We start from the raw sequence: 27382 nt of genomic DNA on the forward strand, positions 1-27382 counted from the left end.
CACTGTATTATTATTAGAGGAACAGTGTTACACTGTGTTATTATTAGAGGAACAGTGTTACACTGTATTATTATTAGAGGAACAGTGTTACACTGTATTATTATTAGAGGAACAGCGTTACACTGCATTATTATTAGAGGAACAGCGTTACACTGCATTATTATTAGAGGAACAGTGTTACACTGTATTATTATTAGAGGAACAGTGTTACACTGTATTATTATTAGAGGAACAGTGTTACACTGTGTTATTATTAGAGGAACAGTGTTACACTGTATTATTATTAGAGGAACAGCGTTACACTGCATTATTATTAGAGGAACAGTGTTACACTGTATTATTATTAGAGGAACAGTGTTACACTGCATTATTATTAGAGGAACAGTGTTACACTGTATTATTATTAGAGGAACAGTGTTACACTGCATTATTATTAGAGGAACAGTGTTACACTGCGTTATTATTAGAGGAACAGTGTTACACTGTATTATTATTAGAGGAATAGCGTTACACTGTATTATTAGAGGAACAGCGTTACACTGCATTATTATTAGAGGAACAGTGTTACACTGTATTATTATTAGAGGAATAGCGTTACACTGTATTATTAGAGGAACAGTGTTACACTGTATTATTATTAGAGGAATAGCGTTACACTGTATTATTAGAGGAACAGCGTTACACTGTATTATTATTAGAGGAACAGTGTTACACTGTATTATTATTAGAGGAACAGCGTTACACTGTGTTATTAGAGGAACAGCGTTACACTGTATTATTATTAGAGGAACAGTGTTACACTGTATTATTATTAGAGGAACAGCGTTACACTGTATTATTATTAGAGGAACAGTGTTACACCGCATTATTATTAGAGGAACAGTGTTACACTGTATTATTATTAGAGGAACAGCGTTACACTGTATTATTATTAGAGGAACAGTGTTACACTGTATTATTAGAGGAACAGCGTTACACTGTATTATTATTAGAGGAACAGCGTTACACTGTATTATTATTAGAGGAACAGCGTTACACTGTATTATTATTAGAGGAACAGTGTTACACTGTGTTATTATTAGAGGAACAGCGTTACACTGTATTATTATTAGAGGAACAGTGTTACACTGTATTATTAGAGGAACAGCGTTACACTGTATTATTATTAGAGGAACAGTGTTACACTGCATTATTATTAGAGGAACAGTGTTACACTGTATTATTAGAGGAACAGCGTTACACTGTATTATTATTAGAGGAACAGTGTTACACTGTATTATTAGAGGAACAGCGTTACACTGTATTATTATTAGAGGAACAGCGTTACACTGTATTATTATTAGAGGAACAGTGTTACACTGTATTATTAGAGGAACAGCGTTACACTGTATTATTATTAGAGGAACAGTGTTACACTGCATTATTATTAGAGGAACAGCGTTACACTGTATTATTATTAGAGGAACAGTGTTACACTGTATTATTAGAGGAACAGCGTTACACTGTATTATTATTAGAGGAACAGTGTTACACTGTATTATTATTAGAGGAACAGCGTTACACTGTATTATTATTAGAGGAACAGCGTTACACTGTATTATTATTAGAGGAACAGTGTTACACTGTATTATTAGAGGAACAGCGTTACACTGTATTATTATTAGAGGAACAGTGTTACACTGCATTATTATTAGAGGAACAGTGTTACACTGTATTATTATTAGAGGAACAGTGTTACACTGTATTATTATTAGAGGAACAGCGTTACACTGTATTATTAGAGGAACAGCGTTACACTGTATTATTATTAGAGGAACAGTGTTACACTGCATTATTATTAGAGGAACAGTGTTACACTGCATTATTATTAGAGGAACAGTGTTACACTGTATTATTATTAGAGGAACAGCGTTACACTGTATTATTATTAGAGGAACAGCGTTACACTGTATTATTATTAGAGGAACAGTGTTACACTGCATTATTATTAGAGGAACAGTGTTACACTGTTTTATTATTAGAGGAACAGTGTTACACTGCGTTAGTGGAGTTAAGTGGAATGACCTTAATCAGACTTTTGGGATGTGTTTTTGATCCGCCGATTTTTTTTATTGTACTGTGCTGCACGCGGGCTGGGGTGCACCCGCACACGCTCCCAGTCTTGACTCTTCTCTTTCTGAACACGCGCGCGCGCCTCCTCTTTTTCTGAGGCCACACACACACGCGCGCGCGCACACACACACACACACACTTCGCGCTAGAAACGCGCCTCGTGCACACCGCCCTCCCACCACTGAATGCCCTCCAAAACGCTCCCACCCCCATCTCCGCGTGCATGACGCAGCAGCAGCTTCTCTCGCGCTTTCATCAAACTATATGATTTTCCTTCATTTCAGGCGTGCCCGCCCCCAACGACCCCAAACCCCCCCCCCCCCCCCCCCCCGTCTCTCTCTCTCTCTCTCTCTCTCTCTCTCTCTCTCTCTCACACACACACACACACACACACACAAACACACACACAGACACACACACATACACAGACAGGGCGCGTGCGCGCACCACGGATCTTTTCTTTGCACCGCTCCTGCGTGCGCGCTCACGAGCTTCCAGCGCCCGCCGAAGTTTCTCTCGCGCTCCTCGTTGCTGGTCGCTCTCTGGACTCCTCCGAAGCGCGCGCTGGAATAAACCCTCCTCCTTCTCTTCTTTCTCCCCCTCCACCTCCCCCTCTTCCTCCCCCTGAAGCTCGCGCGGCTCCGCAACAGCAGCAGCGCTGGTGATGCGCCTGGATCGGCGCGCGCAAGCAGCACCGAGATAACATCCGCGCGCTTCTGTTCCCGGGACTTTCTGCGCCATTATCTCCCGGTCTTTCCTCCTCTAAGCCGGAATAGTGAAGCAAGTTTTCCCGCTGGATTTATTGGCATGGATACCGTGGCCGCGAGGATGCAGCAGGGCGCTCGTGCGTTTGGGAACCTTTAGGTGGGGAAAGGCAAAAACGCTGGAGAGGAATTAAACAAGGATACACGGCAGCACTTCACCAAGAACCACCATGCACGTGCATATATACGGCTTCCTGCTGCTTTTGGGTAAGTTTTGGCGCGTGCACACGCATGCACGCGCACACCCTGGGGACGCAACGTGCATCCAACAAGTTGAAGTAGCGCATAATAAGTTAAGGGTTAATAAGTCCCGGTGGGTTTGCGTTCATCAGATTGGGCTGTAATGCACTGGCACACAGGGGCGTATTGGCACTTGCCATTGACATTGTATACAATCATATTGGCACTGGTATGTGTAATGATACTGCAGTTATTGGCATATAAGCACTGGCACTGTATAAGCATTGTGGCCCCTGGGGTCCACTGTGGGGTCATTTGGCATTTGGCATCAAGTGTGGCTTGGAAATGCATCACCTTTTGGTGCACCACTGCCTTATTGGCCAGTATATGCACTGGTACTGCTGCTGCCACTGTATTGCATTGCCCATACCGCCCATTCCACTCCAGTGTGGTGGCATCAAGGCTGGCATACAAGTCACTCCTCCTTTGGTCCACTTTTCACAGAGACAGAAATAAAGCGTCCGAGAAAAGTTGGCACAAGACAGGGCGAACTGTCCCTGATAAAAAGTTGAACAGCTGAGAAAAAAAGAAGAGAAAACCAAAATTCCGTGATAAAGAAGGAGCCCCAAACTCCTCGGCTCCTGCTCCGAGACGTGGAGAGCGAAGAGGAGGAAGCCAGGGCTCCTCTGTGTGCTCGTCTGAAGGTGAGAATGATGAAGGTCACCCTGTGGATGGAGAGTAATGCTGCAGTGCTGCTCGTTACAGTACCGGAGAGCGAGCGCAGAACAGTCCGAGAGACTTCCCACCACTTTCACTCACTCGGGTTTCGGCGTTCCGATGGAGATTTAAGCCCAGGCTCGGGTTACGCTGGGGGTTCAGTCGGGGATTCTCCAGCCAAAAGCTGCTTAAGTGCATGTGCTGATGAAGATGAGCTCTGACACGATGGAAATTCTCTTAGTGGAAAGACCTGAGATGTGGGTTCTAGATAGCAAAAAGAAAGCTGTGTTCATCCGTCCTTGGACCTGTCTTTAGTTTCTCAATACTTATAGGAAAGCACAGCTTATAGTACAGCATATATATATATGTGTGTGTGTGTGTGTGTGTGTGTGTAGATAGATACAGATATACATATGGATATACACACACATATGTACTCTTCTATCTATCTATCTATCTATCTATATATATATATATATATATATTGATGTGTGTGTAGAGATGCATGTATATATATAAAGAAAAATGTATATGCACATATGCAAATACTTGTTTTATATATATATATATATATATATATATATATATATAGATAGCACAGTACATATGTGTGTATATCCATATATATATATATATATATGTGTGTGTGTGTGTGTGTGTGTGTGTGTGTGTGTGTGTGTGTAGATAGATACAGATATACATATGGATATACACACACATATGTACTCTTCTATCTATCTATCTATCTATATATATATATATATATATATATAAAGAAAAATGTATATGCACATATGCAAATACTTGTTTTATATATATATATATATATATATATATATAGATAGCACAGTACATATGTGTGTATATCCATATATATATATATATATATATATATATATATATATATATATATGCATCTATATGTAAATGCATAAAGAATGTATATGCATTTGACTATATTTGATTGTATATTACATACAGGTATACAAACACAGGCCCATAACAGAGGCAGCTTCTGGCTCATTCTGGTCCCATTTAGCTGTTTCCTACGACTCGCAGGTACCAGTTCACAGAAGGAAAACCAGTTCTTCCTTTTTTCCTCAGACCTGTAGGTGTCACTACTGCCTCATTCCCTCCTGTTACCTTTTCTCCTGCTTTATAATCCAGAGGCGATCAGTCCAACACATCCAAACAAGCCGCACTTATCACCAAAGACGGCAACTTGAACTGAACCGGCACAAAAGACTGACGCTACCCGTGCTCAGGCTGCGGGCCGGTCTGGGCGGCACGCTTGTTGAACAGAAGTCCATTCAGCGGCGTGAGAACAACTCCGAGCATTGTTGGGCGCGCTTGTTCAGAGCGAGCGCTAACGATGAGATGAGCTCGTGTTGTGTCATAAGTCAGCGCGCACTCTGCTGCTGCGTCTGCTGGAGTGAGTCACGGTGCTGATTGTTCTGTGGTCTTGATAGATGCGACATTGTGGGCTTGAGGACACGCATTGTGTCCGCTGGACGCCGCTGCGGCCTGTCATCAGCAATCTGTCTGAGTCATAAAAGATGATTTCCACTCTAACGGGCTCCGCAGCGATCTGCACTTTGCTGCTGGCTCAATGCCTTTTAAATGCCACTCCATCGCTCTCTGAGTCACTGGCGAGATATCAGCGCCTTTTAATTGCCCAAAATGGCTTTCCCGTATGTGATGCGCTTGACTGTGAGCCGAGGACTCATTCACATCGCGCTCGCCGCCGCGGAACATTACGGTTTGATATTGTGATGAATGATAATGTGATGAGCGATTATAAATTCCCTCAGAAGTTGAGCCGAACTGATGCTTTCGTCTGCGGTAACGAGGAGTCTCGTATCGCCGTATTGGCTGTTCGGGTTCGCAAGCTTCAGATTTCGCTCAAGCCGAGTGGCCACTTTATTAGAAACCCCTGGCTTGCTGGTGTCTGTTGGCTCATCTGTTGATGCCCAGTTTGTGGTTGGCATTCTCTAGACCGGTGGTCAGCGCAACCCTGATAAACCTCGCTTGATCCGTCTGATTGCTTCCTTCACAAGTCTTCATTTAGCTGAGAGAGGCGTGTTAGATTTGGGCTGGAGGTGAAACCTGCTCCTGCAGGAGGTAGATCTCCAGGTGGAGGGTTCTGCTCTACACCTTCGTCTAGAAGTGGGCGATGTGACAAACTAATATCACAGTACTTCAGGACATTTTCTACAGCTCCACAATACGAATTTTTTCGGACGTCTGACAGCTGGAAGAGATAAAGTAGGCCACGTTTTAAAAATGCAATCAAAACCGATGAATCCAGTTATTTCTATTCAACTGTTTACACACTGTGCTGCACTGAATCCAATGAAACTGGACTAGTGATGCTCCATTTTCAGTCAGACATCCAGTTGGGAATGATTTTGAGGTAATGACAACATCCACGAAACCCTCAGGGAAGCATATTGTGATGCAATTTGTCATGACAACAATAAACATTGTCATATTGCCCAGCTCTACCCTTATCAGTCCATATCCTGATCACAGATGCAGTCTCGGCTGGTTAAGATCTGGACGGCAGTGCTCATTGTGGCTCAGAAACTGACCAATGATGAATGAATATAAACGGGACTCCAACAAATGGACTACTGTTTGTAACTATACATTTACATGGTGTAGCTTCAAGTTAGGTGTTTCTAATAAAGTGGCCAGTGAGCAGAAGCACAAGGTGGGTGTTTCTAATAAAGTGGCCAGTGAGTGGAAGCACAAGGTGGGTGTTTCTAATAAAGTGGCCAGTTAGTGGAAGCACAAGGTGGGTGTTTCTAATAAAGTGGCCAGTATGTAGAAGTACAAGGTGGGTGTTTCTAATAAAGTGGCCAGTGAGCAGAAGCACAAGGTGGGTGTTTCTAATAAAGTGGCCAGTGAGCAGAAGCACAAGGTGGGTGTTTCTAATAAAGTGGCCAGTGAGCGGAAGCACAAGGTGGGTGTTTCTAATAAAGTGGCCAGTGAGCAGAAGCACAAGGTGGGTGTTTCTAATAAAGTGGCCAGTGAGCAGAAGCACAAGGTGGGTGTTTCTAATAAAGTGGCCAGTTAGTGGAAGCACAAGGTGGGTGTTTCTAATAAAGTGGCCAGTTAGTGGAAGCACAAGGTGGGTGTTTCTAATAAAGTGGCCAGTATGTAGAAGTACAAGGTGGGTGTTTCTAATAAAGTGGCCAGTGAGCAGAAGCACAAGGTGGGTGTTTCTAATAAAGTGGCCAGTGAGCAGAAGCACAAGGTGGGTGTTTCTAATAAAGTGGCCAGTGAGTGGAAGCACATGGTGGGTGTTTCTAATAAAGTGGCCAGTGAGCAGAAGCACAAAGTAGGTGTTTCTAATAAAGCGGACAGGTTTAGTCCTAAGGCTGATAAAGCTCTATTCTGCCAAGACGAGCTCCGGAAAGGTGAAGAATCAGTGGAGCATCTCAAGCTGAGGGTTGGAGGCTTTATAATGAATAGAACAGTGGACAGGTTCAGCAGAGCCATGGCTTCAGGGGATTTCTGTTCTCCGACTTGTTTTTCATGCATGATAACTAACTTTCAGCCCTTGTGCACCTATACAGTGAGCCTTAGAGGTAGATGGGCCTCATAAATTGGGTAGTGAGAGGAGGCAGATGGCTGTGTTTGTCGTAAAGAGGATTGGGAATGCTCCGTGTGCTTTGTGTATAAGTGCATCATTTCAGCCCGTGTTTCTATTTTAAAAGTGAGGAATTGGTTTTGGTCGGCTTAGAAATCTCAGAACATAAGAACATTCACTAGAGTCCTGAGACCTGGGCGATTCTGCTCATACCAGCCCGTTCATTACTGTGGAAAATAGGCGTTTAGAACATCTCAGTTTCTCCCAATCTCAAACATCAATCACTTCAAGCTGCATTAATATTTTTTGGTAACCAGTATATCAGACTGGCTCTAATATTAATGTCTCTTCTCTTCTCTTCTCTTCTCTTCTCTTCTCTTCTCTTCTCTTCTCTTCTCTTATTTTCTCATCTCTTATTTTCTCATCTCTTCTCTTCTCTTCTCTTCTGTTCTCTCCTCTTCTCTTCTCCTCTCCTCTCTTCTCTTCTCTTCTCTTCTCTCCTCTTCTCTTATTTTCTCCTCTCTTCTCTTCTCTTCTCTTCTCTTCTCTTCTCTTCTCTTCTCTTCTCTTATTTTCTCATCTCTTCTCTTCTCTTCTCTTCTGTTCTCTCCTCTTCTCTTCTCCTCTCCTCTCTTCTCTTCTCTTCTCTTCTCTTCTCTCCTCTTCTCTTATTTTCTCCTCTCTTCTCTTCTCTTCTCTTCTCTTCTCTTCTCTCTTCTTCTCTTATTTTCTCCTCTCTTCTCTTCTCCTCTCTTCTCTTCTCTTCTCTTCTCTTCTCTTCTGTTCTCTCCTCTTCTCTTCTCCTCTCCTCTCTTCTCTTCTCTTCTCTTCTCTCCTCTTCTCTTATTTTCTCCTCTCTTCTCTTCTCTTCTCTTCTCTTCTCTTCTCTTCTCTCTTCTTCTCTTATTTTCTCCTCTCTTCTCTTCTCCTCTCCTCTCTTCTCTTCTCTTCTCTCCTCTTATTTTCTCCTCTCTTCTCTTTTCCTCTCCTCTCTTCTCCTCTCTTCTCTTCTCCTCTCTTCTGTTCTCTTCTCCTCTCTTCTCCTCTCTTCTCTTCTCTTCTGTCCTCTTCTCTTCTCTTTCTCTTCTGTTCTCTCTTCTCTTCTCTTTCTCTTCTGTTCTCTCTTCTCTTCTCGTCTTTTCTCTTCTGTTCTCTCCTCTTCTCTTATTTTCTCCTCTCTTCTCTTCTCTTCTCTTCTCTTCTCTCTTCTTCTCTTATTTTCTCCTCTCTTCTCTTCTCCTCTCCTCTCTTCTCTTCTCTCCTCTTATTTTCTCCTCTCTTCTCTTTTCCTCTCCTCTCTTCTCCTCTCTTCTCTTCTCCTCTCTTCTGTTCTCTTCTCCTCTCTTCTCCTCTCTTCTCTTCTCTTCTGTCCTCTTCTCTTCTCTTTCTCTTCTGTTCTCTCTTCTCTTCTCTTTCTCTTCTGTTCTCTCCTCTCTTCTCTTCTCTTCTCTTCTCTTACTTTCTCTTCTCTTCTGTTCTCTTTTCTCTTCTCTTCTCTTTTCTTCTCCTCTTTTCTCTTCTATTCTATTCTCTTCTCTTTCTCTTCTGTTCTCTTTTCTCTTCTCTTCTCTTCTCTTCTCTTTTCTCTTTTCCTCTCTTCTCTTCTCTTATTTTCTTCTCTCTTCTCTTCTCTTCTCTTCTGTTATTTTCTCCTCTGTTCTCTTCTCTTATTTTCTACTCTCTTCTCTTTTCTCTTCTCTTCTCTTCTCTTCTTTTTTCTTCTCTTATTTTCTTTTCTCTTCTCTTGTCTACTCTTCTCTCTTCTCTTCTCTTATTTTCTCTTCTCTCTCTTCTCTTCTCTTCTCTTCTCTTCTCTTCTCTTCTCTTCTCTTCTCTCTTCTCTTCTCTTCTCTTCTCTTCTCTTCTCTTCTCCCTCATTCAGATGAGCTTGTGGTCAGCATGTCCAGTTCCTCGGCTCTGTCTGCATCCGGTCCTCAGCAGGAATGGGTGGACTGTGTAAAGGCCAGTGAGGTCTGTAACCAGAACCCTCAGTGTAGCTCCCGTTACCGCATCATGAGGCAGTGCCTGGTGGGCAAAGACTGGAACACCATGCTGGCTAATAAGGAGTGCCAGGCGGCTCTGGAGGTTCTGCAGGAGAGCCCGCTGTACGACTGCCGCTGTAAAAGAGGCATGAAGAAGGAGCTCCAGTGCCTGCAGAGCTACTGGAGCATCAACATGGGCCTGAGTGAAGGTAGGAGCCTGCAGGGCTTATGAGTTTATTTACTGCTTGAGTCAGTGAGGGGGTGGGGGGTTGTGGGGGGGTGTGGGGTGTGGGGGGGGGTTGAAAGTATATCGTGATGCATTTTTATGCAGGAAGCAATTCAACTGCATTGATCATAGAATGTCGAGTAAAATTTGATCAGTCATAAGAGTGTTTAGTTAAATATGCGCTCACCCAAATTCTCTAGAAATCTCAAAATCCAAACGTTCCCCAAAATCTCAAAGTTAAATTTTAAAAAAATCAAAGTTTTGTCTGTAAAGCTCAAAATTCATAAAAAAAAATCTTCAAACAAATTTTACTTAAAATCCAAATTTCTCTAAAACTCTTAAAATTCTCAGTAAAAGCAGCAGAATTTTAACAGCTCTCAGTTTCCAAAATGTGGTGTATTGTTTCGTTTTCCGTATCAAATACTGATAAATACTTCTTCCATTTAGATTTCTGCATTTTTAAAAAGTAATTCTCAAAATGAGGAAATTTCGGTGAAATTTGAGATTTCATGATGCTTTGAACGGCTTCCTAAAGGAATTCCTGTGGAATTATGTGGTCATAGCTAAAAGTGATGATGCGGTTCCTATAAATTCCTGCAACATTCTTCACTTCCGCTCGGTCCACATCCGATTTCTTTGTGGTTGAACTCTGAAGTACATTATCGTCCAAACTGTCCACAAAAAACACAGAAGGCCTTTCTGTATTGTGTGTTCTTAGCAGTTCCTCGAAAAATGTGTGAAATAAATCCAAATCTTACTTTAGATTCTTTGGAAACTCTCCACTCACTCTTTGAGATGTTTGCATGGGCTTCCCTTTCGGCTCTTTTGCTTTATTCTGGATGTTTTCTAGAGCTGTCAAACCTGTAGTGCAGCAGTTCTTGGCTGTTCTACCGTCACATGAGCAGAGATCATGAATCTCGTGTCTAATGATCCTCATAGAACCAGAGAAATGGTTCTACTGATATTCTCGCTGTTGACCAGCACAGGGAGGCTGTTTCTCATTTTCACCATAATCATAATCGGGCAGTATAATTATTGGTAATGTCTTGGATTTTGACACTTTTGCTGTTTTTTGTCGAAATGTTTTCAGCTGGAAAACAAAAAATTAAATGTGGTCTAAATTTAAGAAAAAAAAAAACAACTTTAAATTCCAAACACCGGAAATTTAAAGCCAAAAAATTCTGTGTTAGAAAATTCTTTTTTTTTTTTTTTTTTTTTTACATTTTTCACTATTTAAATGTTTGTTTTGGAAAATAATCAATCAGCTTTATTATTTAGATAATAGGTGAGATGTATTTACGTTAAAATGTCTTAATATTATGAAAGAAATGCATTCAGACCGCAGCGTCCAGGCCTTTGACCGACAGTTGGAGTTGAATGTTGGTGGGCGTCGGTGTAAAAGTGCCGGTTTTGGATCAGGTTTTATTTTCGGCCTTTACTGAACAACAACATTGACCCTCAGATTGACTCATACTAGCGCTGGCCTTCGCTCACGTTGGCCGCGCCGCTTTTGTTATATAAGTCACGCGATCGGCCGCTGATTGATCTGTTTTGTCCGCCGATGGCGTCCCACACAGATTCAGGACCTCCAGGAGAGGACGTTTTCTTTGCATTTCTGCTGTTATTTTGTTGTTGGCTGACCTAGAATTATATCCATACGTGTGGCATACTGGGTGGTCATGGTATGTGCACTTTGTGGCTGGACGATACAAACCCAGGCTGTACTGTGTGGAGCCAAACTGACTGACTGATTGATTGACCTGCTTTGGAGACCCAGCCCCCATCAAAACAAGCACATTGACCTTACTGTACATGTAATACTGTCATTGACTGACCTCATTCAGCTCCATCATTCAGAGCTGTAACCTTAAACTGGCTCATGCAAACCTAGGGGTGGGCAGAACGACGGCCTGTTATCATCAGGGCCATCGGCTGGGCATGTGAGGGTCCCGGGCTCATCCCAGTCCACTGTAGGAACGGTTTGGGATGTTGAGCATGGATCACTGACGTGAAGAAAAGACGAGTGTAAACACTGCTTATCTTAGAAAGCATCACTTCCCTCAGTGATGCTGTTATGAAAGACAGCAATCTTCACATTCCCTCTCTCTCCACATCAACCATCTCGTCTCCTCTCTAATGTCTATTAAACAGGAAACAATATCATTTTTTGCGATTTTTACTTTTCTGCATCATTTGAGCTCAGTAGCTGGCCTTTACGTTGTCTGAAAATTTCATGATGATTGGCCCAGTAGAAATGCTCAGAAATCGCTTGGAATAAAATCTCTCTTCATTGATTTACATTGAAAGTAAAGAAGGTTTTTGCCCTCTCCTGTAAAGTTCGTATTTTGGAGATACTTGTTTTTCATTGGACAGTTAACACCTCTGCCTTCTACACTGTAGACTGGGGTTCAATCCCCCACCTGGGCAAACACCCTACACTATACCAATAAGAGTCCTTGGGCAAGACTCCTAACACCACCTTGGCCTCCCTGTGTAAAATCATCAAATTGTTAGTGGCTCTGGATAAGAGCGTCAGCCAAATGCTGTAAATGTAAATGAAAGCCCAGGGCAAAGGACACCCTGGTTATCATTAGGGCAATAAGTGATATCATTCTGGAGTATGAGGACTGGCAGTGGGGAATTTAAAATGTAAAACTTTACAATAACTGAAATAAACGATGTGATTGATATTTAATATTTTAATGTCATGTGACTGGTTTTAGTCGTAATCAGTCATCACATTTCTTAAACTCAGCTAAGCAGCAGAAACACAGCCAGGTCCAGAATTATTGGCACCTGTAAATCAAATGATTTGATGATGATGTAGCCTAAGATTTATACCCCAGGACATGCTCCCAGACAACAGTGGAGTTCCTGGAGACTCGAGCAATAAAAAGATTTTATTTTTTGTTTTTTATTGCAAATAAAATAATAATTATATATATATTGTTGTGAAAAGTTTACACTATTCCCAAAATAAAACAGCATCTGGTAGGAGGGGTTTTTGTTAGATAAATGCTAATCTCTCCAAACATTTTGGAGGAACATTCAAATGATTATATGCCTTGTTAATTTTTTTGCATATTCATTTTTGCTTAGTTTTTTTGGGGGTGCCAGTAATTCTGGTAGTGGTAGACTGTAAACAATCCTGCACCCAAGTTCTTATGGATCTGGTTTTTGTTAATAGGCCTTTTGAGTCAGTTCTCTTTGTAATAAAAACAGCATTAATATTGCAAAGTTACAACCAAAAAATCTGTAAATCATCGTTGATATAAAGCTGTTATTTTGGCCTGTTCAGATAAACCGTGGGCTGTGAGTATTGCCAGATGATATTGACTAACGGATAGTTCGATTGGGCTTTAATCCATACTCCTCGAGCACTGAACAACAGCATGGATTGAGCACAGAGAGCATGTAAACAACAACAAATGCATTTACCACTTGTTTGACTCTTCCTGGCTGAGTTCTGCTGATTTGTTGGTGCATTTTGTTTGTTCTGACTGCACCATCTCTGTCAAAGTAAAGAATACACACTTACCGGCCACTTTATTAGGTACCCCTTGCTAGTAAAAGGCTGGACCCCCTTTTTCCTTCAGAACTGTCTTAATTCTTCGTGGCTGACTTTCAACAAGGTGTTGGAAACGTTCCTCAGAGATTCTGGTTGGTTATTTGAGTTTCTGTTGTCTTTCTATCATCTGGAACCAGTCTGCCCATTCTCCTCTGACCTCTCACATCAACAAGGCATTTTCGTCCACACAACTGACCGCTCGCTGGATATTTCCTCTTTTTCGGACCGTTCTCTCAAAGCCCCTTAAATCCCCTTTCTTCTCCGTTCTGATGCTCGGTCTGCACTTCAGCAAGTCGTCTTGACCACCTCTACAGGCCTAAATGCAGTGAGCTGCAGCCGTGTGATTGGCTGATTAGCTATTTGTGTTAACAAGCAACTGAACCTAATAAAGTGGCCGGTGAGCATCTGTAACCGAGGTTCAGATTCATTTGCAGTGACTTATTAGTGCAGACATGCAGTGAAAACATCGGCCCACCGCTGAAGACCGCTGCCTTGTTTACACAGAAGTCTGTAAATAATAATTATCTTCAGAGCTGCGGTAATGGCGTGTTGGAGCTCAGAGAGCTTTCAGGTTTGTGTGTTTGGGGTCCCAGTTATTTGCTGAAACTCATAACTGTAAACAAAACAAAAACAAAAACAACACGCAAAGCCCCTTTCCCCAAACCGCAGACTGCTTGCGTCCGAATGAGACACGAATCTGTAATGTGACAGATTTTTTTCCCTCGGTTGTTTCTTGTTATTCCTGGAGATCATGTTTCACACCAACACTGTGTCTGTTTCAGGAACAACAGCCTGCCACCCAAACTCCACCAGACGACACGCTGTCGCTGCAAAATCAAATATTTAAGAAAAGCAAACTTGGTTGGTTAGTTTAAAGGCGAATGGATAGAAATGCAATAAGGAAACGTTGAAAGAAAGAAAGAAGTAGCACTGAAAAGTGATGCATTCGACGTACTCGACCCAAACGCCCCCCCACAGGTACAGCGTGGTCCTAAAAGTCCTGAAAGTGCATTATGTTCACTTTCCCAGATAGAAGGTGAAGATTGATATAACACATTTAAACAGAGAAAGGAAATGATAAGCCTGGAGTGAAGATGGGGTGCATGGTGGAATAAGCACAGTTATGTTCCCTAAATAAAGGCGCTGAAGATGTGGGTTCCACTACAGTTACAATGTCTTTTTGCTGAAAGTGATGAATCACAATGAATAAAATGAACTGATTACTGTCTCTGGATTTACTGAACTCTGACGAGATTGGTGTTGTTGTTAGACTGTGCATCACTGCTTTCAGTGAAAGAGGAAAGAAAGAAAGAAAGAAAGAAAGAAAGAAAGAAAGAAAGAAAGAAAGAAAGAAAGAAAGAAAGAGAGAGAGAGAGAAAGAAAGAATGAATGAATGAATGAATGAAAGAGAGAGAGAAAGAAAGAATGAATGAAAGAGAGAGAGAGTATGAATGAAAGAGAGAGAAAGAGAGAAAGAAAGAATGAAAGAAAGAGAGAGAGAGAAAGAAAGTGAAAGAGGAAGAAAGAATAAATGAAAGAGAGAGAGAAAGAAAGAATGAATGAAAGAGAGAGCGAGAGAAAGAAAGAATGAATGAAAGAGAAAGAGAGAGAGAAAGAATGAAAGAGAAAGAGAGAGAGAAGAAGACGACAGCTTTCTGAACACGGGCTCTAGCAGAACTGCAGTGCTGGTGTCACTAGATCTCAGTGCTGCGTTCAGCGTTCAGGAATTGAATAGCTTCTAATAGAAATGGCGTTTATTGTGTTACAACGTTGCCAAGGTTACAATAAAAAAGCTGTAAATTATTGGTGATATGAAGTTTTGTGTTTACTGACTGTTTTGCAAGAGTCATGTTGTTGTAATACACTGTATCCAGTGCATCTGGTGAAGAAAGATGAGGAAGGAAGGAAAGAGGGAGGGAAGGAAGGAAAGAAGGAAGGAAGGTGTAAAGGATTGAGGGATGGAAGGAAAAAAGGAAGGAGGGGAATAAGGAAGGAAGTAGGCAAGGAGGGAGGAAGGAGGGAAGGGAGGAAGGAAAAAGAGAAGGAAGGATGGAAAGAAGGAAGGCAAGAAGGAAGTAAGGAAGGGAGGCAGGAAGAAAGCAAGGAGGGATGGAAGTAAGTAGGAAGGAAGGAAAGAAGGAAGGAAGGAGGGAAGGTAGGAAGGAAGCAAGGAGGGAGGAAGGAGGGAAGGCAGGAAGGAAAGAGGGAAGAAAGGAAGGAAGGCAGGAAGGAGGAAAGGAAAGAAGCAAAGAGGGACGGAAGAAGGTAGGAAGGAAGGAAAGGAGGAAGGAAGAAGGAACAGAAGGAAGAAAGGAAGGAGGCAGGGAAGGAATAAAGGAAGGAAAGAGGGAAGGAATAAAGGATGGAAAGAAGGAAGAAAGGAAGGAAGGTGCCAAAAGAGCATCCTTCACTGCTGGTGTTATTGGATCCCAGTGCTCCGTTCAACACCGTGGATCAAAGATTATTCGTAGATCATCTGGAACTTTAGGGCGGGACTCTCTGAAATGATCCTCAGAGGGTTTAAACCAGATTTAGAGGACTGCTTGTTCATCACTGGCAGTAACTGAGTCCAAACCAACCTACTGTGGTGTGTGGTGTCCCTCAGGGCTCAATTCTTGCGCCCCTTCTATTCAGTCTCGATACGCTGTAAATCTAATATGCAAGTAAAGAAAATCAATTATCATAGTGAAACTGGTGACTCCCAGAGTTAACGGTCTCACCTAATGACTGTAGTCTCATAGACACTTTATATCAGTGTTTATTTGGAATAAGGCAAGAAAAAAAGGAACAACTTCTGTCTTTTCTGAAGTGAAGGACAGAAGCAGATGTAGATGGTTTCGCATTAAAACCTGCACAGCATCAAACCTGAGTATCTGATTTTGTATCCAAACAAATTTGTTGGTGCATTACAGAGAGAGATTTGAGCCTATTTCACATCTCCATAAACCGTTTCATGCTCATTTTTTTATTTTTCGGTTCCATATTGAAATCATTACACCCCAAACCTGCAGTCGTATGCAAACACACCAAGATCAAACCACATGTTGTTTTGATGTTCCAAGTGTATTTAAAAGTCTGTTTTTTTTTTTTTTTAATCAAAGAGTCTTTATTAAAGAGCTAATGTGGGGTTTGTGCTGCCTAGTCAGGCCACTATACAGCAAACATTATACAGCAGATTGTAATTTAGTTAATATATGAATCGCTCCAAATACAGATGTGGAGCTTATTTATATTCTCCTCAATTCTCAACCAGGACAACACAAGCACAGCTGGGATTCCGACTAATCCCAACAGCAGGGCTCGCTCGCACAATGCCAGCCTTTTCTATTACAGCTGCTTCCTTGGATGGGAGGTTATCCATTTTTCATCACAGCTGATCTTCCTCCTCGTCCGTCACCCTGCTCTTCTTCATCCTCCTCCTCTGCTTCAACCTTCCTCTGCTTATTTTTGTTTGTTTGTATTCTCTGTGTGCGAGTGTGGGCTTAGACCAAATATCGGAAAATAGAGTCTTGTGTAATTAATTAATTTAAGGTTGATATTAAATCAAAGCTATAAATATACTAGATCCTAACTGATTTAATCAATAATATAACCAGTAAACTCCAGTAGATTTAGATGGAAAGTGCTCGCCTCTTCCTAAACGGTCATTTGCAAAGGTTCCAACACCGAATTCCATGTTTTTCTTGATTTTTCTAAGTGAAAATAAGTTAAAATGAACATCCTCTACGGGGAAACACTTAAAAATGACATTTTTCTGCTGTTAGTTCACAGTTTTTATGAGTTTTAACTTATTCACACTTAGAAAATCAACAAAACATATGGTTTAACTCAGGTGGTGGGTGGGGAGATGGGGAGGTGCAAACTTTTGGGTCGTTCTGCAGAAACGTCCACTTTTCTGTGGAGTTGCTAAGCAACGACTCTGACAGCTGTAGAAAACGCTCAGGCTGTTTGAACGTTTTTACTTCTCACTCAAGACCGACATCTGACTGGCAGCCGATTTGGTCCGACTCTGAAGACGAGACGACACTAAATTCCCAAACTGTCGTCACCACTGAGCAGCTTTTCAGTCGGCAGCTGTGACAGAAGAACAGCTGAACAACCTGGAATCAGCCAGAAATGAACCCAACACCATTCGCCAAACTAAACGGGCTGTAAGAAGCTTCACAGACCGGCTGGAACAAAACAACATTAATACTGATCTGGACAAACTGACCAAACTGAGCTGAACCTGATATTGGGTCAGTTTTATGGCTCAGTCTGATTTGGTCCGACTCTGAAGATCAGACACGTCTGGAGAATGGTGTTGGGTTCATTTCTGGCTGATTCCAGGTTGTTCAGCTGTTCTTCTGTCACAGCTGCCGACTGAAAAGCTGCTCAGTGGTGACGACAGTTTGGGAATTTAGCGTAAGTAGCTGGAGAACGAACTGCCGGCTGAGCAGCGAGTGGGCGGAGCTCGTTACTCTGACGTAGCACCAACCTGCTCATTAAGGAGCTATAATTAGGAGGAAGGAGCTAAACATTAAAACATATTAAAGCCGCGTTCACAGCCAGTTTATTCATTTCTTACTGTATTTATTTAACTGCTGTATTAAAGCAGTAGAGCACTCCAGGAGGGAGTTATCACCAGTAACATCACGGCGACAACACACTCCTTCTCCTCTTCTACTGCTGAAATATAGCACTTCTGTTGTTATGATGTTGAGCTTGTACCATTACAAGAGCCCATTTGAGTGATATCTAGAACCATTTTATACAAACAATATACAAACACATAAAACACATTCTCCGTCAATCTGAAGAACAGTTTCACCATGCAGAGAAACATTTACGCCTGGAGTAGTTCAGTCTGTTTTCCAACTGAGACCATTTCCTTTACTAAAGAACTCTTAAACGGCCACTTGCCAGCAGCTTCCGTTAGTTGGGAGCTACATTAGCCTGATTGCTCAAGTGCTAAACGGAAGAAGGAACCTCCACCCGTCTCTTTGGGACAAGAGGGAGAAGCTGGGGGCGTTTGTTTTCCGAATATTCCCCTAAGTGGTCACAGGAAGTCGGGTCCAGACCGACTTCACGACTTCCATTCGTTTCCCTCACTCGTTCAGCCTTTCCGTCCATCGATCCTTTCCTGTCAGCTGATCCTGCCAAGGCCGAAAGGCTGCAATGATTTTTACATTTTTTTTTCTGTTCTCGGCCCACAATGCTAACAACAGACTAGAACCTTGACACAGAATAATTGCTTTCCGCGGTGTTTGTGTGCCGCGGCGGAGCTGAGAGAGCGTGCAGGCCTGACCCGATACGGGAGCGATATTAAGTTTCAGTTAAAGACTCCAGTGTCTCAAGGCTCCAGCTATGCTCAATTCAATTCACGTGAAAGAGCTCCCAATGGCCACGGAGAATGCTACGCAGACTTTATTCATTACCTCTGCAGCTCCATCACGAACGCCGCCTTCGCTTCTGACAGAGCATCTTTCATTAACCCTCTCAGGTCCCCTGCAGCCTATGCACCGTGAAACACCTCCTCTTGCTGCTGGTCAAATGAGCTCTCACTTGTAGCTTGTTGAAACAAGCAGAGTCTCGTTTTAGGGGGCAAGCTAGCCACCAGCTAGCCTGCTTCAGTTTAGCTGAACCGTCAGAGATTGACCCCGACCCCAGAGATGAAAACAAATAAATAAATAAATAACATTTTGAGCATCATTATAGTAACACTGCTCGAAGGGCGTCCACTTAACACAGTTGTGAAATCTTGCATAAACACTTTGTACCATGTTCATCAACGTTTACGTCAACATGCGTAAAGTGTACAGGTGTACGTTAGGTTAATATGGACTGTGGTCATTTTGCTGAGACACCCTTTTGGGTGGTTCGTTAGTGTAATGGGTAACATCTCTGTCTTCTATGCAGTAGCGTGGGGTTCAGTGCCCCACCTGGGTAAACACCCTACACTATACCAATAAGAGTCCTTGGACAAGACTCCTAACACCACCTTCACCTCACTGTGTACGATAATCAAAGAGCGTCAGTGAATACCGTAAATGTGTTCAATTTTCAGTTTACAGATAATTAAATGGAAGTTGATGTTATGGGCAAAATGGGACTGTCGTATAGGCATAATGGCATAATGACCAAAGGGGTAAGAGGTCATTTTTATTTTGGCTGTGCATAAACGAGGCGTCTCACTGGACATAATGTAATATTTCAAAAAAAAGAAAAGATGAGAACCTTTATTTTGCAAAAAGTGGTGAAATTAAAACTATTAAAAGGTTATTAACAGTCATTCGACCTGTGAATCAAAGAGAATCATTTGCTTTGAATTTAACTGCTTCATGACTTTGTTTGCATTACAGCGATTATATCTTTAAATAGGTATTATTATTATTTAAATAGGTATTATTATTATTAGTCAACTTACATGCAGGCTGGCCTGCTTCATTCTAGTTATCAGATAAATTATGTTTTTTTAATAATATGACTGTTTACCTTGCGTTCCACTGCATTACATTTAGCTACCGCAGTTAGCACAGTCACATAGTACGCTAGAAAGTCTACTGCATCATAGCGAAGTCAAAGTTACCCTAGTGCAATCGTTTCCCTTTATTTGCCTACATTTCCTACATTTTCTTTAAATTGACCTAGTTAGGTAGGATTATGCGTACTTCTCTATCTGTCCCAGCAAGCCTGGTCACCAGAAAGTGTCATCGGCAGATGTTCCCTGATAGCAAGGGGACAGTGGGCCACTGTTGGCCCGTTGATGGCAGAGCTGGTGGTCCACTGGCGTTTCGCTCAGCCTTTTCCGGCTGGCACAATGATGTCTAAGCAGGATATTAGACAAAATTTCACATATCGTCCTCAAATTTCCAGTCAAATTGACTTTTCTATTTCTTCCCTTTCTTTCTGTAGTCATACTTTTGTACATTACAACCCCAATTCCAAAAAAAAGTTGCATAAAATGTAAAGAAATGTAAATAAAAACAGAATACAATGGAAGACATGGCCCTGTCCCAACTTTTTTGAGATACGTTGCTGCCATCAATTTCTAAAGGAGTCTCACGCTCACTGTCTGATATCTTCTTTGTTCAACTGTGAGTAAAATATCAGTCTGTGAGATTTGCAAATAATTGCGTTCTGTTTGTATTTACATTTATTGACATTTTACACCACGTCCCAGCTTTTTGGGAATTGGTTTTGTAGTTTAGAATATCATTTTAATGTAGCGCAGTTCCAGCAACACCCTGCAGCGTTAGGCAGTGAACTGAATAGTTTATTTCTGTATTTTTATTTTGAGCAGTTCGAAATCTACCTACGCCTCTCTGACTCTCTGTCTCTCTGACTTTCCGCTTTAACCCCGCTCTGGAGGCTGAGGAGGTTCTGGAGGCTCTTCGCAGCAGAAGCAGGAGTAATTAATTGTGATCCGTTGGGCAGTGAACTCGGATTTTTACTTAACAAGAAGCAAATTGGCTCTGGCGTGAGCTGCCTCTGTCGCCTGCTCAAAGACAAACACTTTGTGGGTGATTTCACTCAGACGCTCGCCCGCCGAAAACTGGCAGCCACTTGAAAAACCCATTTCAGAGCAGATGAAGGAACGACCGGAAAGATCATGAGGTGTTTCGCTGATCTCCTTAGAACACAGTGATGAAACACCTGCAGGAAAGAGTGCAATGTCGGCCTGATGGGCAGACAGTTAAAGCAGAGGAAAAGACAGAAAGACAGACAAAGGGATGTATACACTGATACTTACATAGATAGCTAATTAGACTGACATACAGGCAGACTGATAGACAGATAGATAGATATATAGAGCTATTTAAATGAAACAGTAGAAGCCGTATCGCCCCCTACGCTTCCTGTAGTGTATTACAGTCTGTCAGAGCGACTGTGTGGATCATATGAGCATTATAGAGCTTTTTAAATGAAACAGTAGAAGCCGTATCGCCCCCTACGCTTCCTGTAGTGTATTACAGTCTGTCAGAGCGACTGTGTGGATCATATGAGCATTATAGAGCTTTTTAAATGAAACAGTAGAAGCCGTATCGCCCCCTACGCTTCCTGTAGTGTATTACAGTCTGTCAGAGCGACTGTGTGGATCATATGAACATTATAGAGCTTTTTAAATGAAACAGTAGAAGCCGTATCGCCCCCTACGCTTCCTGTAGTGTATTACAGTCTGTCAGAGCGACTGTGTGGATCATATGAACATTATAGAGCTTTTTAAATGAAACAGTAGAAGCCGTATCGCCCCCTACGCTTCCTGTAGTGTATTACAGTCTGTCAGAGTGACTGTGTGGATCATATGAACATTATAGAGCTTTTTAAATGAAACAGTAGAAGCCGTATCGCCCCCTACGCTTCCTGTAGTGTATTACAGTCTGTCAGAGCGACTGTGTGGATCATATGAACATTATAGAGCTTTTTAAATGAAACAGTAGAAGCCGTATCGCCCCCTACGCTTCCTGTAGTGTATTACAGTCTGTCAGAGAGACTGTGTGGATCATATGAACATTATAGAGCTTTTAAAATGAAACAGTAGAAGCCGTATCGCCCCCTACGCTTCCTGTAGTGTATTACAGTCTGTCAGAGCGACTGTGTGGATCATATGAACATTATAGAGCTTTTTAAATGAAACAGTAGAAGCCGTATCGCCCCCTACGCTTCCTGTAGTGTATTACAGTCTGTCAGAGCGACTGTGTGGATCATATGAGCATTATAGAGCTTTTTAAATGAAACAGTAGAAGCCGTATCGCCCCCTACGCTTCCTGTAGTGTATTACAGTCTGTCAGAGCGACTGTGTGGATCATATGAGCATTATAGAGCTTTTTAAATGAAACAGTAGAAGCCGTATCGCCCCCTACGCTTCCTGTAGTGTATTACAGTCTGTCAGAGCGACTGTGTGGATCATATGAACATTATAGAGCTTTTTAAATGAAACAGTAGAAGCCGTATCGCCCCCTACGCTTCCTGTAGTGTATTACAGTCTGTCAGAGTGACTGTGTGGATCATATGAACATTATAGAGCTTTTTAAATGAAACAGTAGAAGCCGTATCGCCCCCTACGCTTCCTGTAGTGTATTACAGTCTGTCAGAGCGACTGTGTGGATCATATGAACATTATAGAGCTTTTTAAATGAAACAGTAGAAGCCGTATCGCCCCCTACGCTTCCTGTAGTGTATTACAGTCTGTCAGAGCGACTGTGTGGATCATATGAACGTTATAGAGCTTTTTAAATGAAACAGTAGAAGCCGTATCGCCCCCTATGCTTCCTGTAGTGTATTACAGTCTGTCAGAGCGACTGTGTGGATCATATGAACATTATAGAGCTTTTTAAATGAAACAGTAGAAGCCGTATCGCCCCCTACGCTTCCTGTAGTGTATTACAGTATGTCAGAGCGACTGTGTGGATCATATGAACATTATAGAGCTTTTTAAATGAAACAGTAGAAGCCGTATCACCCCCTACGCTTCCTGTAGTGTATTACAGTCTGTCAGAGCGACTGTGTGGATCATATGAACATTATAGAGCTTTTTAAATGAAACAGTAGAAGCCGTATCGCCCCCTACGCTTCCTGTAGTGTATTACAGTCTGTCAGAGCAACTGTGTGGATCATATGAACATTATAGAGCTTTTTAAATGAAACAGTAGAAGCCGTATCGCCCCCTACGCTTCCTGTAGTGTATTACAGTCTGTCAGAGCGACTGTGTGGATCATATGAACATTATAGAGCTTTTTAAATGAAACAGTAGAAGCCGTATCGCCCCCTACGCTTCCTGTAGTGTATTACAGTCTGTCAGAGAGACTGTGTGGATCATATGAACATCATAGAGCTTTTAAAATGAAACAGTAGAAGCCGTATCGCCCCCTACGCTTCCTGTAGTGTATTACAGTCTGTCAGAGCGACTGTGTGGATCATATGAACATTATAGAGCTTTTTAAATGAAACAGTAGAAGCCGTATCGCCCCCTACGCTTCCTGTAGTGTATTACAGTCTGTCAGAGCGACTGTGTGGATCATATGAGCATTATAGAGCTTTTTAAATGAAACAGTAGAAGCCGTATCGCCCCCTACGCTTCCTGTAGTGTATTACAGTCTGTCAGAGCGACTGTGTGGATCATATGAGCATTATAGAGCTTTTTAAATGAAACAGTAGAAGCCGTATCGCCCCCTACGCTTCCTGTAGTGTATTACAGTCTGTCAGAGCGACTGTGTGGATCATATGAACATTATAGAGCTTTTTAAATGAAACAGTAGAAGCCGTATCGCCCCCTACGCTTCCTGTAGTGTATTACAGTCTGTCAGAGTGACTGTGTGGATCATATGAACATTATAGAGCTTTTTAAATGAAACAGTAGAAGCCGTATCGCCCCCTACGCTTCCTGTAGTGTATTACAGTCTGTCAGAGCGACTGTGTGGATCATATGAACATTATAGAGCTTTTTAAATGAAACAGTAGAAGCCGTATCGCCCCCTACGCTTCCTGTAGTGTATTACAGTCTGTCAGAGAGACTGTGTGGATCATATGAACATCATAGAGCTTTTAAAATGAAACAGTAGAAGCCGTATCGCCCCCTACGCTTCCTGTAGTGTATTACAGTCTGTCAGAGCGACTGTGTGGATCATATGAACATTATAGAGCTTTTTAAATGAAACAGTAGAAGCCGTATCGCCCCCTACGCTTCCTGTAGTGTATTACAGTCTGTCAGAGCGACTGTGTGGATCATATGAACATTATAGAGCTTTTTAAATGAAACAGTAGAAGCCGTATCGCCCCCTACGCTTCCTGTAGTGTATTACAGTCTGTCAGAGCGACTGTGTGGATCATATGAACATTATAGAGCTTTTTAAATGAAACAGTAGAAGCCGTATCGCCCCCTACGCTTCCTGTAGTGTATTACAGTCTGTCAGAGCGACTGTGTGGATCATATGAACATTATAGAGCTTTTTAAATGAAACAGTAGAAGCCGTATCGCCCCCTACGCTTCCTGTAGTGTATTACAGTCTGTCAGAGCGACTGTGTGGATCATATGAACGTTATAGAGCTTTTTAAATGAAACAGTAGAAGCCGTATCGCCCCCTATGCTTCCTGTAGTGTATTACAGTCTGTCAGAGCGACTGTGTGGATCATATGAACATTATAGAGCTTTTTAAATGAAACAGTAGAAGCCGTATCGCCCCCTACGCTTCCTGTAGTGTATTACAGTATGTCAGAGCGACTGTGTGGATCATATGAACATTATAGAGCTTTTTAAATGAAACAGTAGAAGCCGTATCACCCCCTACGCTTCCTGTAGTGTATTACAGTCTGTCAGAGCGACTGTGTGGATCATATGAACATTATAGAGCTTTTTAAATGAAACAGTAGAAGCCGTATCGCCCCCTACGCTTCCTGTAGTGTATTACAGTCTGTCAGAGCAACTGTGTGGATCATATGAACATTATAGAGCTTTTTAAATGAAACAGTAGAAGCCGTATCGCCCCCTACGCTTCCTGTAGTGTATTACAGTCTGTCAGAGTGACTGTGTGGATCATATGAACATTATAGAGCTTTTTAAATGAAACAGTAGAAGCCGTATCGCCCCCTACGCTTCCTGTAGTGTATTACAGTCTGTCAGAGCGACTGTGTGGATCATATGAACATTATAGAGCTTTTTAAATGAGACAGTAGAAGCCGTATCGCCCCCTACGCTTCCTGTAGTGTATTACAGTCTGTCAGAGCGACTGTGTGGATCATATGAACATTATAGAGCTTTTTAAATGAGACAGTCGATCTCTTTAATAGTAAAAACCCAAATGAACATTTATTATAGAGAACAATATCAGCCTTTTCCACTAATCAGTCGGATCTGTGCCACAGTTGGCCAAAAAAAAAAAAAAATCTAATTTGTACCATTTCAACACTGTAGTATGAAGACAGTAACACTCCGCTGACTTTCCAACAGGATGAAACTACGGCTGAAACGAAATGTAATTTTACAGCTTTGTGTCATTATTCTGGTTCCCATGGCGACAGATCTTATATCTGAATGTGTTAATATCTCTGGAGGCTGCTGTTCTCCTGGATATTTAAATGGCTGTAATTCCCTCCAGGTCTCCATCGTCAGCTCTGTAATATTAACACGTCAGCGGAGAGATTTGAGCTTTTACCCTCAGAAGCCACCGTTAACGAAAGCGTGCCGTAATTGCAGATGAACTGTTTCTGATTCGTAGCTCATTAAAACGAGTGGAGAAATTATGTGGAAAGTGCAGATTCTGAACTTGGAGTCCACACCGCACTGTTCTGTTTAAGTAGAAGAGGGGATTTTTTATTATGATATGATTTTAATGAATGGTTTGATGTGTGTGCAGTCTAGTTTTCGTAAAAAGGAAAAAAAAAAGTTTGCTAACTCTTTCTATGAATGTCACGTTTGTAAGCATCTATAAACACATTCATAACATGTTATAATACATTCATAAGGAATTATAAACATGGCTATAAATGTTTATAAAAATGCATTACATGTTATAGCCATGCTTATTGTGCATTATGAATTGCTAACATAATGCATCATTAGTACTGTTCATAACGCATTATAAGAGCTCATAAGCTGTATTAGTCCGCTCTGAGTAAAGTGGAGCGTACTGGACTAAAGCCTCCTCCAGGGTTCAGACTGAGGCTTCAAGTTGAAGAATTTACTGAAGGATTTACTGAAACACTAAAACACAATAAAGCTCATTACAGGCTTCAAACGTCAGAGTTTAAACTAGAGCAACATCAGAGTTTCACCCAATGTGGGAAAGTCAATGTTCACCACCGTTAATGTTCACCACCGTTAATGTGCACCACTGTTAATGTTCACCACCGTTAATGTACACCACTGTTAATGTTCACCACCGTTAATGTGCACCACTGTTAATGTTCACCACTGTTAATGTTCACCACTGTTAATGATCACCACTGTTAATGTTCACCACCGTTAATGTACACCACTGTTAATGTGCACCACTGTTAATATACACCACCGTTATAGTTCACCACTGTTAATGTTCACCACCGTTAATGTGCACCACCGTTAATGTACACCACCGTTAATGTGCACCACTGTTAATGTTCACCACTGTTAATGTTCACCACTGTTAATGTTCACCACTGTTAATGTGCACAACTGTTAATATACACCACCGTTAATGTTCACCACTGTTAATATACACCACTGTTAATGTTCACAACTGTTAATGTTCACCACTGTTAATGTACACCACTGTTAATGTTCACCACTGTTAATGTGCACCACTGTTAATGTTCACCACCGTTAATGTTCACCACTGTTAATGTACACCACTGTTAATGTTCACAACTGTTAATGTTCACCACTGTTAATGTTCACAACTGTTAATGTTCACCACTGTTAATGTGCACCACCGTTAATGTACACCACCGTTAATGTACACCACTGTTAATGTTCACCACTGTTAATGTTCACCATTGTTAATGTTCACCACTGTTAATGTTCACCACCGTTAATGTTCACCACTGTTAATGTGCACCACTGTTAATATACACCACCGTTAATGTTCACCACTGTTAATGTACACCACTGTTAATGTACACCACCGTTAATGTACACCACTGTTAATGTTCACCACTGTTAATGTACACCACTGTTAATGTTCACAACTGTTAATGTTCACCACTGTTAATGTGCACCACCGTCAATGTACACCACCGTTAATGTACACCACTGTTAATGTTCACCACTGTTAATGTTCACCATTGTTAATGTTCACCACTGTTAATGTTCACCACCGTTAATGTTCACCACTGTTAATGTGCACCACTGTTAATATACACCACCGTTAATGTTCACCACTGTTAATGTACACCACTGTTAATGTTCACCACTGTTAATGTTCACCATTGTTAATGTTCACCACTGTTAATGTGCACTACCGTTAATGTACACCACTGTTAATGTTCACCGTTAGCCTGGCACTGACTTAACACTGCATATCCAATGTTTCACAGTTTGGAGCATCTGAATATTCAGGATTGAAGCCCTGAAGATGTGTGCCTAACAATACCAGCACTGAGAAATAAAATACTGGAAATCTCAGGGTGTAAATAAATTTGTGTTTATCTTTACTTTCGCTATGACTGACTTCTTTGGCACTAACAGTATAGTGTGTTATTAAAACTACTTATAATGCATTATATTAACATTCATAATGTGCCATAAACATCGATATAAAGTGTACTGCAGTGTAATTCATTTTT

General features: G+C 41.7%; 1 protein-coding gene across 1 annotated transcript in view; it reads left to right on the forward strand.

The window, feature by feature from the left end:
• The first annotated feature begins 2548 nt into the window (after positions 1-2548).
• Positions 2549-27382, forward strand: part of gfra2a (GDNF family receptor alpha 2a) — a 158691-nt gene continuing 133857 nt past the window's right edge. Inside the window, exons 1-2 of the mRNA XM_017684572.2 lie at positions 2549-3083; positions 9251-9559. Coding sequence (XP_017540061.1) covers positions 3047-3083; positions 9251-9559 — 346 coding nt within the window. The 5' untranslated portion in view covers positions 2549-3046. The remainder of the gene's footprint in view (positions 3084-9250; positions 9560-27382) is intronic.

The sequence above is a fragment of the Pygocentrus nattereri genome, chromosome 29, assembly GCF_015220715.1.
Source record: "Pygocentrus nattereri isolate fPygNat1 chromosome 29, fPygNat1.pri, whole genome shotgun sequence".
NCBI classification, from domain to species: Eukaryota; Metazoa; Chordata; class Actinopteri; order Characiformes; family Serrasalmidae; genus Pygocentrus; species Pygocentrus nattereri.